General features: G+C 40.8%; 2 protein-coding genes across 7 annotated transcripts in view; one reads left to right on the top strand and one right to left on the bottom strand.

Annotated features, from left to right (window-relative positions):
- cntn5 (contactin 5) overlaps positions 1-14,508 on the bottom strand; it is an 870,111-nt gene that overhangs the window by 399,253 nt on the left and 456,350 nt on the right. For 5 of the 6 annotated variants that reach the window (XM_062977117.1, XM_062977120.1, XM_062977119.1 and 2 more), the window contains one exon: positions 539-655. The exons of the other annotated variant lie outside the window; for it this stretch is intronic. In XM_062977117.1, the coding sequence (XP_062833187.1) occupies positions 539-655 (117 nt within the window). The remainder of the gene's footprint in view (positions 1-538; positions 656-14,508) is intronic. 6 annotated transcript variants of the gene reach the window in all.
- On the top strand, positions 8,251-12,805 carry LOC134297983 (uncharacterized). The gene is made up of 2 exons (XM_062977127.1): positions 8,251-9,180; positions 12,396-12,805. The coding sequence occupies exons 1-2, from the start codon at positions 8,290-8,292 to the stop codon at positions 12,501-12,503; spliced, it is 999 nt and encodes a 332-aa protein (XP_062833197.1). The 5' UTR covers positions 8,251-8,289; the 3' UTR covers positions 12,504-12,805.

Below are 14,508 nucleotides of genomic sequence, written 5' to 3'. Positions count from 1 at the left end.
AGTTCATTGATGCAAAACATGTTGAGTTTCTGTGCAAAAGACATTCTATGCAGCAAACAAGTAGACTATTTTTCATGCAAAATCCAAATTTTTCCCCATACAAATTTGTCTCATTACTAAATTGGAATTGTGAACAGGGTGGGAGTGAAGTAACTCTTGATGGGTAGTGATAACAGTTTGTTTAAAAATGCTCTGAGTATAAAATAAAGGCTGGACTTAGCAAAGCACGCTAAATTGCTGTGCTGCAGAAAAATCCTGCTGATTGTTCACCCCAAACCGGCAATTAGATCCTTGGTCAGGGTGAACACCTGCCATTAGCCCCAGCTCACCTGCCCACTTAGCAGGTTGAAAGCAGAAATGACTGTAGATAATTAGGTACTGCTTTTAACGGGGAAGTTAATAAAGGCACCCTTAAAGACATTGATTGGAGGAAAGTTCCTCGGCATGGAAGATGGAGGGACTGCCCCTCTCCCCGCATGGCTGGAGTAGAGCACAGCCTCCAAGATACCAGAAATAAGATGGGAAAAACTGCCTTTACCTCTGTTTGTGTTGTCTGTCCTTGTTAATTGTATAATTAGCATTGAATGCTGGCCGTAGGTATGTTCTGTAAGCCACTCTGCGTCCCCTTTGGGGTGAGAAGGGTGAACTATAAATACTGTAAATAAATAAATAAATAAATAAATAAATAAATAAATAAAATAGTAATAGAACAGTTCATTTTGAGATTACAATTCACATGTATAAAAACCTGCTAGGATAGAGCAGTAGATATTCTAACTTCTGTTGTGCCTGTGGCTTTGTTATACACAAGGCACTCTAGAAGATTTATTTTAAAAAATCTTTAGAAAGGTTAGAGTATTAGAAATATAACTACTGTGTAAATGCTACACCCAGACTAAGATTAGGTGAGCCCTTTTCCCAGTACCTTTGTCTCTTCCCTTATGAAGTCTTTGATCATCTTGGTGTTTATGAAGAATAATTTACAATGTACATATGCTTATTTTGCCCTTTTAGGCATAGTGTTCAATTGAAAGTGAATGGCTTCAAAACAGTCAATATTGTGCCATGGTTGAGAGTAACACTTTTGGAACTTTCAGCACTAGGATGCTTTTCTAAAGCATCCCCACTAAGGGGAGATAGTCAAGTCACTCTAAGCAGGAAACATCTTGAATTAAATAACAAAATCAATACATTTCACAAACCTCATACGGAGCTGAGAAAAAACGTTTACTTCACTGGTAAATGTCTTGCTGGGAATATGATCTTGATTATTACAACATCGCTCTCAGTCTAGTTCATGTAACACTTTAGTGACCCTAATAAAAGGTATTCGCCATATCTGTGGGTTTTTCTGTCGGTGATTTATTGAACGTCATTAGCCAAATGTTGACAGGTCTCTGCTTCAGTGACCTTATATGTAGCTCAGTTCTTTTTAGGAAAATTATACAATACAGGGAAAGAGAACTATTTATGCAACTCCTACAAATGCAAAATTGAAACAAATGGAAGAATGAAAATGATTTAATTCTAATTTATTATCAGGAACACATCTCATCCCAAGTGATTTTGGAAGCTAAATAATGTTAAGACTCATTAGAGCTTGTACCAGTGATCACCAAAAATCTCACGGAAAGTCTAGAAAAGAATCCTGTCTGAAATCCTGTAACGCCAGATCTAACAATGCTAAACTAAATGGACCAGTTGCCTATGTTCATGCATTCCCAAGATTCTATGCAACTAATAATATAATATAATACAATATAATAGATAAATCCTCCATCCCATGAATTGTTATGATCCCAAACTAACAGGTTTAATTCCTTCTTTCAGCATGATAATACTAAACTGTATAGAATATTACCCAGTCTTGCAATGAGTAACATGTACTGTAAACATTTAATTCAGAAAAGATATGGCTGAGTGCAGAAGATAATGCTAAGGGACTGAACAATTTTATAATTTTAATACTCATAATGAAATATATTACAAACCCAATGAGGCTGTTGTTGCATATTATCAAGGATTTCAAAGCTAGTGTACACATGGTTAGTATACAGATATATAACATTTCCTATGTTATAAATCTTCATGCACCACAGGGACCCTTTAATTTTGCAATTAAAACATTAATCTTCTCAGTTTTCTCTGATGACTTGCCTTTAAATGTTCAGCTTTCTCATTGTGGAGAAATTCATCTGAGGAGCATGTGCAAGCTGGAAAATCCTAAATCTTCTTATATATGCTTCAAAAAATTTACACAAATTAGTTAAGACTACAGCAAAAACAACAGTCAGCCTCTTTGAAGCTTTCATGTCAGAGGAGGGAGAGGTGAATCCTCTTTGGGTTTTATTTTGAACTTTAAAGTTTAGTCTGAATTTTAACAGAGTTATGCTAGGTAGATGGCAAACTCTATCCAAAAATAGAATTCAGTAGGACAGCTTTCAAACCTGGAACTAAATCCTGGTTTTATCACTAACGTGACATTTTGGATCACAAGCAAAAAAGATGAATGCCGTTTACCCTATATTGGGAGCATAAAGCTGCCTCTGCTTCAGACTTTGATGCTTGAACAGACAGGGTCCCCTGCAGAGAACTCTAAGCAATGCTAAATATGAACTTCAAGAAATTCATGTAAATCCTGAATGTAAAATGCTCATCGACTGGAGTGCCAAGTAAATCGGCTTGCTTTGATCTACTTTTGCTAAACTGGGTAAAACACCCAGCTCATGAGATCCACTTGAGTAATATGGGAGCGAGAACAGTAAACGCTACACATAGCCATCAATTACACCTTGTCTTTGCAAGCTTAATACAGCTGCAATACTGCTGTTATAGTCATGTGCTCAGAAAAAAGAATAGATCATACTAGTTGGGGTTTCTCTCTGTCATTGGGCAGCTCCTTTAAAATTCAGACTAAAACTAGGAGTAGATGTACAACTTGATGGTGCTGAACCCTATCCATTTTAAGAATTCCTTTACTATCCTTGCAAAAACCTGGAGCATCTTCACTATACTACTAAAAGGGAAGTCACTACTTGCCCCTGCCTTTATCACCACTATGCCACAGCAACCTGCTTGTCCAACTTTCAGGGCTCATTATTTAACATAAAAAAGCAAAAGCATTTTGTCTAAACTGTTTCTCACTACATGCTGCATGTATAGTGATGTTATTTCAGTTTTATAGTCATCGTTCAGTCTTACAGCGTCCTGGGAATGGCAGTACTGCCATTCAATGTAATATTGCATGGCACAATCAATATATAATTCAGCCTATGAATATTTATTCTACTCAGTTCAATTCTTTATAGTTAATAGAAATTGTGACCAGACCGATCTTTAAACAGACGATATATTCAAATAGAGGATCACTCTGAGTAAAATAAAATCATTAGATAATCAGGAAAAATGAAGGAGTAAAACAATGTATAATGATGTCATTGCCACAATCAATATTTTCCCCCACAATCTATCTGCCAGCAATTGCACTGAGTGATGGAAGTCTGTTCTGCTGGTGACTGGGGCATACCACATTGACATTCTGGCCACCTCCCACCAATATTGCTTCTGGAGTTTGAGACAGATAGTGCAGAACCCCTATCATCATTCCTTATCACACCAGGATTGATGTTGGAAGGGGTCTGGCAAACACCCCTCAGAACCCTGGTCAATAGCAGAGCAGTCCATGATCTCACATTGCCGCTACTAGATGTTAAAGTAGCTTTGGGGATGGGCTAAGGGGACCATACATTATTAGAAGAAGCAGGCAATCTGGCTTTGAATTTGGACCATCACCTTTAGTAATAGTCACTATCACATGATGTCATGAGAATCCCAACAGTCTGCGTCTTCCCATGATTCTCCCTCAATAGCTTGCAAAATCCATCAATTGTTTGCAGTTTTGCAATAGCCCATCATCTACTTTGATGTGATGAGTCTGTTACACAACTGTGCCATTGGGCCAGCATTAATGTTGGATGCAGGATCTTCTTCCTTTCCCCCTCTCTCCCAGCTATTCCCATGCTGTCTATTTCATGTTTATTTTACAGGTATATTTGACTCTTTTTTGTTTTTCACAACTAAAACTGCTCTGCAATTAAAAAAATGATGGAACTGCAGAAATGTGGGAAGATAGAGTATAAAGAAGTTGCAAATCACTGAATCAACACAGTTGCATGAATGAAGAGAGCATCACATATGCTAAACTCAGTATGTATCCACCATCAATATTATTATGACTGCAATGGAATAGTTGATGCAATAATGTCCTTGGTTACACATTCATAACTAAATCATTGATCTAAGCTCTCGGTCATAATATATAATCTACAATTGTCTTAATTTAAATCAACAAAAAAGATGTGAACACAATTGCTTGAAAAATCGACTGATTGCTTCATAAGTCTTTATTGTCTTTTATACTTATAGGTTTTTATTATTATTATGTTTAGAATGTTAATTTACTTTTTGTTTGGTTTTTTTCCTGATGTTACTGTATGTTGTTTGCTGTTTTATCTGGGCTTGGCCCCATGTAAGCCGCCCTGAGTCCCTTCGGGGAGATGGAGGCGGGGTATAAAAATAATAATAATAATTGTTATTATTATTAAGTTTCAAAAGTGTAAAGCAAACTTTTCTATCTGTTTATTTGTAACCAAAGTCTATTTTTCTTGGATTTAAAAACATAATGGAACAGAATACCTGGTAGCAGAAATGTGTAAATTAGACACTATGATAAAAATCGAAAATATATAAGTCTTACACCTCTACTTTTCAGCAGAAAATAATATTATATTATGGAGGGGCCAATAAACAAGGTTTTGTAGTACTAACTTATAGTATTCTGCTGATTTATTTATTTTTGTCACCAGAATATACTCATTTTACTCATTTTTCAGTAGTCTCTTTTCTTACATAGAAGAATGTTTTAAGAGACAGAAAACATCTGGCTACATGAACTGTGAAAAACATTATGCACATGAGCACAGTGAAATCCTTTTTTGAGTTAGAGAATTGAAAGGAATGGTGAAACTTGTGGAAATTATCTATTTTCTTGTCTTTGATATATGCCAAAGTAGAGAAAGGCATTGGAGCCCCAGCCTCTTTTGGCTCTTTGGATGCTTCACTCGTTTCTTTGACTGTAAGTGGGCTTCTCATGTAAGGAATCTTTCAAGTCTGTGATTGACATTCTCACAAGGCATCCGGAATATACAATACAGTTAACCTATCCACATTTCATTCTGCTCATGACTAAACCAGATGGGCCTCTCATGATACTGTTCCACATTCCCCATTCCCACTTACCATTTGAATCAGTATCATCCACTAAATGACTAAAACCAGTGGAAACAATCTGAACCATTGATTGTATATCTCTCAGAAGAACCAGGAACATCATCCACTGAAAGGCACACATACTGCAAGATTTAATTTCCATTGTCTACACCTCAGATTGTACAATGTTTAATGCACTCCTTGGAGTGAGGAACCGAGCACATCAGAATGAGTAGTGAATGGAATAGTACAGAGGAGTTGACATGGTATGCTTCACTTTGATTGACATTCTTTGTTAAACTCATGTAAATTCTTTAGTGCCCGAGGGAACAACTTTTGAACTGTTCCACAACTGCTGCCAGTCCAAACATCTGTCAGCTCTGCATCCAGCCAAGGTATTTAAATGACCATAATACTGCAGTAATTTGTTGTCTTTCAACATATTTAAATAGTCCTGAGAGCTAGAGAAATTTTACTATCTTTGTTTTACAGAGCATGGATCTTGTAGACACAAAAAGGAGCAGAGTCAAGATGACTAACACTTGGATCGCCTTCTGTAGGCTGGATTTCCCACTGGGCCGCCCTGCTAGATGTCAAGGGCAACAGTTAGCATGACTTATACACCTTTATTCTTCTTTTTCAATGGACGCATATAGAAGTGCTTTTCAGTGCTTTTTTGGACATATATATCCATGATGGGAGAGAGGAAGCAAAATACTGTACAGTGTTTAAATCTGTCAATTTATTTTTTCATTGCATTTAGCTGAACCTCAACAACATTTTCATTCTGTATACATCAAATTTAGATGTTTCTAGCACTTTAAAATGAGAATGTGAACAATCAACACAAGAGTAACCACTTCACATTGACCTACATTCTATTATTTCTTACAAAAGCTTGATATAAATATGAAACATTGTTGCTGTTGCTATTGTGCCTTCAAAGTCCTTTCTGGCTTATAGTAACCCTAAGGTGAAGCTAGCACAGGGCATTCCTGGCATGATTTGTTGAGAAAAGCTTTGCCTTTGCCTTCCTTTGAATCTGAGAGTGTGGGATTGATGGTTGGTTTCCATGGTTGAGTGGGGATTTGAACTCTAGTCTCCAGAATTTTAGTCCAACACTCAAATCACTACACCATGCTGGTTCAAATATGAAACATCTAGGAGGACAAAAGAGTGACCTGAAGTATCCCGTGTCACACATATCAACATGGTAAAGAACACGCCCTCCTATCCATATGTGACTAAGCAACATCACAGTATACTTAAGACAGCAAAAGCTGTTAATGTTAATATGCAATTTAGAAAAGACTGCAACAGTTTGTTTCTGCTGAGAAGGTCAAACTCTGCCCCTCTTCTTTCTCCTTCTGAGTGCAAATGTATATTTTGAAAACAGCTTAAAACAATTGAAGTAAGCTAAGGACCAATGCAGACATTGGAGAGAAGTAAGAGAATCCAGGGAAAGCATCTGAAATTCCCTCCCCAGGAAAGCATTTATGGAATTCTATTAGATCAGCCCCCTCCCTCTTGACCTTCCATAAGAGAGTAAAAACATGGCTTTGTGACCAAGCCTTTGGAGAACTTATGCAATAGATAGATATGGAATAATGTGCAATGACTATAGGAATAAACCAGATTATGCTTGTGGATTACATGATTGTGATTGTATTGTTTTAAATGTTTCTAATTGTGTTAATGTATTGTATTATTCTATTTAAATGTTCATTTTAATTGTACATTGTTTTTAAGGCAACAAATAGTTGCCTATGTGTAAAGCCGCCTTGAGTCCCCTTCAGAGTAGAATAAGGTGGGGTAGAAATTACATAAACAAATAAATAAAAATAACTGTCTCTATCAAATGGGGACTTGTCATGGAGCCAGATCCCAGGGCTGAATTTCCAAGCCCTGAATCTGACTTCATAACATAAACAATTCTGCAAGCACCTGGCGGGAGAAGATAAAATGAGCCTGGGAACTCAGGATTGAAAGTATAAACAATTATAATTGATGTAGTGTGTGGGAATGGTAGTAATGTGATCCAGGGGGTGGGATTTGATGATGATATTTGCGTGTGGTATTACGTTGCATCAGAAGTGATAAAATTAGATGTATGTAAACATTAGGTCATTCTCGACTTTTCCAAAGTCATGTATTCTTCAATAAAGATTGGATTTGAGAGCAGCTATCTTTGATCTGCGTTCAGACTGGTCCTTTGAAGTGAGCCTGACATTTAAGTCGAGAATCCAGTTCTCACCCTCCTGCGGAATTCGCAGTGAAGTGATAATGAGTGAAGAAGGAGATCAAAGCCCAAATGGGGCAGGGAGGCCTTTGCAAGGGGCCCGGCCGAAGAGAGAAGAGACGCTACAAGCCATAGCTTCCTCTACGGGGTACCCCAGGCCGAACGGCGTGACCCAGAGGATTCCCAGGGGAGGAAGAGGCGTCTCTGCGGCTGCAGAAACCAGTTGGGGATCTGGAGGAAGTATGCCGGAGACCGTGGCCCTGCGGTTATCCATCCTGGAAACAAATTTATCCAGGCTGTCGGAAACCGTGGGGAGGTTGGTGCCACTATTGGAAGAGAATCTCCAAAAGGAGCCCATCCGATATGGCGCCGAGAGAGAGCCAAGTAAAGAAGGAGATTGGAGCCAGAGGGGCCAGCGAGCGTCAACGCAGAGTCCCGTGGCGGCAAGGGACGAGGGAGATGAGGAATACTGGCAGGAGCTGGAGTTCCGAGACAGAATGGCGCGCGAAGTGGAGCGCCAGCGAGCTCTGGGAACTCTGAGGCCGCCATCTCCAACAGAGCTCCCAACCCCCCGAATGGGCGTCGGGGTGGAAAGGCCACTGGGGCCAGGGATCGGGTCCAGTGGATTTGCAGACGAAGGCGGAGAGGAGCGGGGGATCCAGGAAGAGGAGGAAGAAGTGCCGTACAACGAGGAAAGGCGAGATGAGGGGGCTACAGCGAGGCCAGTATGCGAATGGGCGGAAGGGCCGACAGCGGCGGCAGACTTTCGGGAGCCGCGCAGAATGACCACCGGAGTGGGGCGCGGCGTGTTCCAAGGAGCCACCCGAGGAAACCTGATGCAACCCTTCCCCATGCCTCCCAGACAGCATCAACGGGCCGCAGAATGGATGCCAAGAAGGGAAGATCTCAAACTGGAATACGGAGGGGAATCAGATGAACTGAACTTTTTTCTAATTAGCATCAGAGGATACATGGAAGACAATGCACACACATTCCCCTCCGAAGCAAGCAGGGTTCGAGCCATCGGCAACACACTAAAGCGAGGAGCAGCCAGCTGGTACGTGCAACTCCATGCCAGACACGACCCATGCCTGAGGTCAGTGCCCCGCTTCCTCGCCGCACTGGAAAACCGGTTCAGAGACCGGCTAGAGCAATTGAGGGCTCGAGACCAGCTGAAAGGAATAAAGCAGAGGGACAAAACAGTGCCCGAGTACGCAGAGGAATTCCTCCACCTCGCGGAAAGGGTACCAGAGTGGTCTGAAGTGACCAAAGTGGAGTTATTTAAAGAGGGACTACGCCCCGAGATTTTCAGCTGGGCAGCGCACAGAGATGACCCCGAAACGCTCCAGGGATGGATTCAACTAGCGGGGCGCGTCGAATCCACCCTGGCCCAAGTAAAGCGCTTCAGGAGCAGCAGCGGCCAGCAAAGACCGGTGGCGAGAGGTCGAGGAGAAACGAGGAAGCAGGAAAGACCCGGAGGGAGGCCGGGGATTCCCTCCAGAGGAGACGACAACAAACCTAAACCGGGATGCTTTGTATGTGGGAAGACGGGCCATCGAGCAGCAGAATGCTGGGCCCGGAAGGGGGAGCCGCCAAAACCCCCAAAGCCCAAGCCAGCAACCGGGAGGCGCGCGGAAGAGGAGGTGCAGGCCCCAGAATCTTCAGAAAAATTGGTGAGTCGGGACAAACGCATGATAGTAGTGCCAATCTGCCTCTCGGGGCTAGAGAATCGGGCCACCTGCAAGGCATTTGTGGATTGTGGTTGTTCTAGAAATATTATAACTCCGGAATTAGCAGGAGCGCTGAAATGCCAGCAGATGGCGCTTGACTCCCCAATTGCATTTTCGCAGCTAGATGGATCAGTCGCTGCTGGGGAAGTATCCACAAAGGAAATACGGGGGGTCCCATGTAAAATAGGCAAATGGGAAGGAAGAATATCCTTTGTAATAGCCCCTATTGCCACATACCACGTAATATTAGGGATACCATGGCTCGAACAGGCAAATCCTGAAGTAGATTGGAGAGGAAAGAGCCTAGCATTCAAAGAACAGCAGACGCAATGGGAGATAAGCAAAATTGCAGAAGAGGAGGACGAGGAAGATGAAGCAGGTGAGATAAACCCACAGCTATTGCCACCTGAATACAGAGACTTTGTGGATGTTTTCAATCAGAAAGAGGCCAGTAAATTGCCTCCCAAAAGGAATATAGAAGTAGAAATTGAAATAACCCCAGGAGCAAACTTACCAAAACCAAAAGTGTATCCCATGTCTGTGCAGGAGAAGGAGGAATTGAGGAAATATATTGATAAAAACCTGGCGCGAGGCTTCATTAAGCCATCCAACTCTCCTCTCGGGGCCCCAGTGTTATTTAGAAGAAAGAAAGACAACTCCCTACGATTGTGCATTGATTATCGAAATTTAAACGCAATTACTAAGGACAATAAATACCCTATGCCCTTAGTAAAGGATTTAATTACCGTATTGAAGAAAGGGAGCATATTTACTAAACTGGATTTAATTGAAGCGTATCATAAATTAAGAATAAAACCGGAGGATACTTGGAAAACTGCATTTTCCTGCGCATTCGGCCATTTTGAATATAAAATTTTGCCTTTCGGTTTAAAAAATGGAGGCGGTTGCTTTATGCAGCTTATAAATGAAATACTACACCCATTGTTGTACAGAGGGGTATTCATATTCCTTGATGATATCTTGATCGTGAGTGAAGATAAGGAAAAGCACGTAAAATTGGTCCGGGAAGTTTTGCAGAGACTAAGGGAAGCAAAGCTGTACGCAAAACTGTCCAAATGTGAATTTAATAAAACTCAAATTGACTTTCTGGGGTATCGGATATCTCCAGAAGGGCTAGCTATGGATCCAGCTAAAGTATCAGATGTGAAAGAATGGGGAGTGCCTCAAACAAGGAGGCAATTGCAATCATTCCTAGGGTTTGCAAATTTTTACAGACCCTTCATAAAAGGCTTCGCGCAAATAACTGCACCCCTTACTGAACTTTTAAAAACAAAAGGGAAAGGGGAGACAGCAAAAGTAAAAGCTCCTGGCGCCAGACTAAGTTGGACGCCAGAATGCCAAAAGGCATTCGAAACCCTAAAAGAATGCTTCACAGAAGGACCCATCCTAAAACACCCCGATATCAGGAGCCCTTTCATAATCCATTGCGATGCCTCAGACTGTGCATACGGGGCAGTACTATTGCAAAAAGATCAAAATGGGAACTTAAAACCCTGTGGATATTTGTCCCGGAAGTTCAGCGAAACTGAAAAAAGTTGGCCAATATGGGAAAAAGAGGCATTAGCCATATTAAAAGCCTTAGAATGCTGGCGACACTTCCTCGAAGGAAGCGGAATCCCATTTGAAATTTGGTCTGACCATAAGAACCTCCAGTATTTAAAATCTCCTAGAAAATTATCTCCCAAACAAATTAGATGGGCGCAATACTTCAGCAGATTCGATTTCCAATTAAAGTTTTTTCAAGGGAAGCAGAATGTCTTGGCAGATGCTCTTTCACGCATGCCTCAACACGAAGGCATAACCACAGCAAAAGAGGGGACAATATTCTCTGACAAACAATGGGGCTTAGCTGTCAGGACAAGAGCACAAACCCAAAAGGAGAACACGGCTTTTGTTGAACTCGGCGGGGAAGATAATTGGGGAAATGAACTGAAACAATCTTATGAAGGAGATCAATGGATCGCATCCAACGCAGAAAAGGGGGAGCAGAAGGGGGGATTTTGGTTTGTAAACAAGAAACTGTATATCCCAGCAATATTAAGGATTAAGATTTTGCATCGTTTTCACAACAACCAGAGCGCTGGTCATACAGGAATTACAAAAACAACAAAGGCAATAGCAAAACATTGTTGGTGGCCAGGAATGAGGAAGGACATAAAGAATCATGTTGTTCAATGTGATGATTGTGCCAGAAATAAATCGAGAGGAGGGAAGCCTATGGGATTATTACAAACGGTAGCGGAACCTACCAGACCTTGGGAATGTGTAGCTATGGACTTTGTGGGGGAACTGCCGGTTAGCAAAGGACATCGTTATATTTGGACAGTATTAGACCTGTTTTCTAAACAGGCCCACTTTATAGCGCTGACGAAACTACCATCGGCCGAGAAACTAGCTGAACTGTACATAAATCATATTTACAAACTGCATGGATGTCCCAGTAGAGTGGTCAGTGACAGAGGAGTACAATTCACAGCAAAATTTTGGGAAAAATTCTTGGAAATGCTAGGAGCAGAAAGGAGTCTAAGTTCTGCTTTTCACCCCATGACAAACGGGGCGGTAGAACGTACTCAGCAGACGCTTGGGCAGTTCCTTCGAATGTACTCTAACATGAGACAAAATGACTGGTCTAGGTGGTTGGCTTTTGCGGAACTAGCTTTTAATTCGACTATACATTCAGCGACAAATAAAACCCCCTTTGAAGTAGTTTACGGGTATGAAATACAGCCTTTACCCCAGTTGCCAAGATGGACAGAAAATGAGGAAACAGAAGCAGGGAAATGGAAAACGCAAATGCTAGAATGCTGGAGTCAAGTGACTGCATCCTTAAAGGAAGCACACAAAAAGTATAAAGCGTTCGCAGACAGAAAGAGGGTGGAAGGCGATAAATTAGATAAAGGAGATCTAGTGTGGTTAAGTACCCAAAACATCAAATTGGGGCTACCTTCAAGAAAACTGAGCCCCAAATATATTGGACCATTCAGAATACAGGGTGTTATCAATGAAGTAACTTTCCAGTTGGCATTGCCAAAAAGTTTAGGGAAAATACACCCAGTATTCCATCGCAGCTTACTGAAAAAGTATATGGGGACTTTGGACAAAATGGACACATAGAGTTATCGTTTGATTTGTTTCAGAACTATGATGAAAGAAGAACCGAAGAGGAGGACGAAGAAAACGAGGGCGCCATGTCATGGAGCCAGATCCCAGGGCTGAATTTCCAAGCCCTGAATCTGACTTCATAACATAAACAATTCTGCAAGCACCTGGCGGGAGAAGATAAAATGAGCCTGGGAACTCAGGATTGAAAGTATAAACAATTATAATTGATGTAGTGTGTGGGAATGGTAGTAATGTGATCCAGGGGGTGGGATTTGATGATGATATTTGCGTGTGGTATTACGTTGCATCAGAAGTGATAAAATTAGATGTATGTAAACATTAGGTCATTCTCGACTTTTCCAAAGTCATGTATTCTTCAATAAAGATTGGATTTGAGAGCAGCTATCTTTGATCTGCGTTCAGACTGGTCCTTTGAAGTGAGCCTGACAGGGACTGCTGGTAGGTATGTAGCTGGCTTGTGCATTTGTATGGAATTACTTACCGTTTCTGTTTGTTTCATTTGTATGGCTCCATTTCCATTTCCGTCTGCCGCTTATGAAAATGGACGCCTATATAAATGGGCTTTTCCATCCAAGGTCTGAAAAAAACAATTTTTTCAGGCCTTGGCAGGCAAAGCTTCAGGCCCTGCGAGCAGAGCCTATGAGCATCTAGTGCCCGGCGCTTGGCTGAAGGCCTTGAGAGCCAGCGCTTACAGCCAAGCGCTGAAAATCAGCCAACCAAATGGCTACCATTCCCCTCTGCCTTTAATTTCACTGTTTCTTTTGTTCCCATGGGGTGGTACTAGTCCGTGCAATCTGAATGGACAAAACGATACAAAACCATGAAAGAAACAGATGAAACAGGATGTAGGCCCTACTCTTGTATGTACTTTAACAGTACTGCCATTAGCCAATCTTCTACATACCCGAAATACTGTATTCCCACGGTCAATCTCAATATGAATTAAAGTGCAAAGAAGGGTTTTTCCCTTTATCTCTCCCAAAATGAAGCTGATTTGGTTTAAAAACTAGCTAATCAAAATTTCACCTGAGTCCCTCATGTGATATTTATAGGAGTTTGTTATCATTGTTTATACATAATGAAAAGGAATAGAGATTTTAAAAAACATAATTCTAATCAGTAATCTGACCAAGATAATTTCTACGCTTCATTGGAAAGCAACATCTGCATTAAAACCCTCAAGGGAGTTAAGGGTGGTGTTTTTCTTGCAATGTTTGATAATGCAGGGCAGTATAAACTATTCCTGAAAGTACTATGATCTAATTCTGTAAGTCATCTCTTCCAGAAATATTGCTGCATAATTGATATATACCAGCAAGCAAGTCCAGAGGTTCTGGTAAATGCAAACTCACTTTGGATTTGGATTTTGTAAATTCTGTAATCTATCTTTCAACTCCAGTTTGGTTGACAGTTTTCAAAGAAGTAGCCATGTCAGACTCTTGCAGAATAAAAAGGAGAAGGAAGGAAGGGAGGAGGAAATGTAGCCGTACCTTTAAGACTTAATAGTTTTTAGTTTTGCATGAACTTTCATGGGTATACATTTGCCCTACAAGGAAGAGCAAAAAATCTCACCAAACATCAAACCCAAACGTTCATAGCATTGAGACAAGGCAGTTAATATAGTGTCAAACTAGTTCTTCAGTGTGTATACAGCTTTCTTCAGATGAAGCTCCTTCAGCCGAAATATGATAGATCAATGCTTCCTTTCCCTCAGAGCAGGAATTGGAATGTGGGAGATATAAAAATATATATAGATATACTTTTACAAGTATGTAATTGGTATATCCCATAAATAAAATTAAAGTCCTTTCATTTTAATTCATAAGGTTATCTCTATTTTGCATGCAAATAAATGGAAACCTTAAAGCACTAGCAAGACTGTAGTGCTTTGTCCTCCTTCCCCCTTTAAAAGGTCTGTGTTGCCACACTCTTTCCTCCAAACTATAAATATACAGACATGCAATTTATCCCCACTAAAATAAACAAAATAAAACAAATGCTCTCAGCTGCAAATAATCCTTGCTGCAGGCAATGTATTGCCCAGATAGAAAAATCAATACTGAGAAATGGACTCAGCAAAAACAAATTAACTGTGCTAGTGGGTTGGACCTGTTCTGCAAACTTTCT

This window comes from Anolis carolinensis, chromosome 3 (assembly GCF_035594765.1).
Source record: "Anolis carolinensis isolate JA03-04 chromosome 3, rAnoCar3.1.pri, whole genome shotgun sequence".
In the NCBI taxonomy this organism is placed as follows: domain Eukaryota; kingdom Metazoa; phylum Chordata; class Lepidosauria; order Squamata; family Dactyloidae; genus Anolis; species Anolis carolinensis.
Note: the sequence above shows the minus strand (reverse complement) of the source record. Positions and strands in the feature narration are given on the sequence as shown.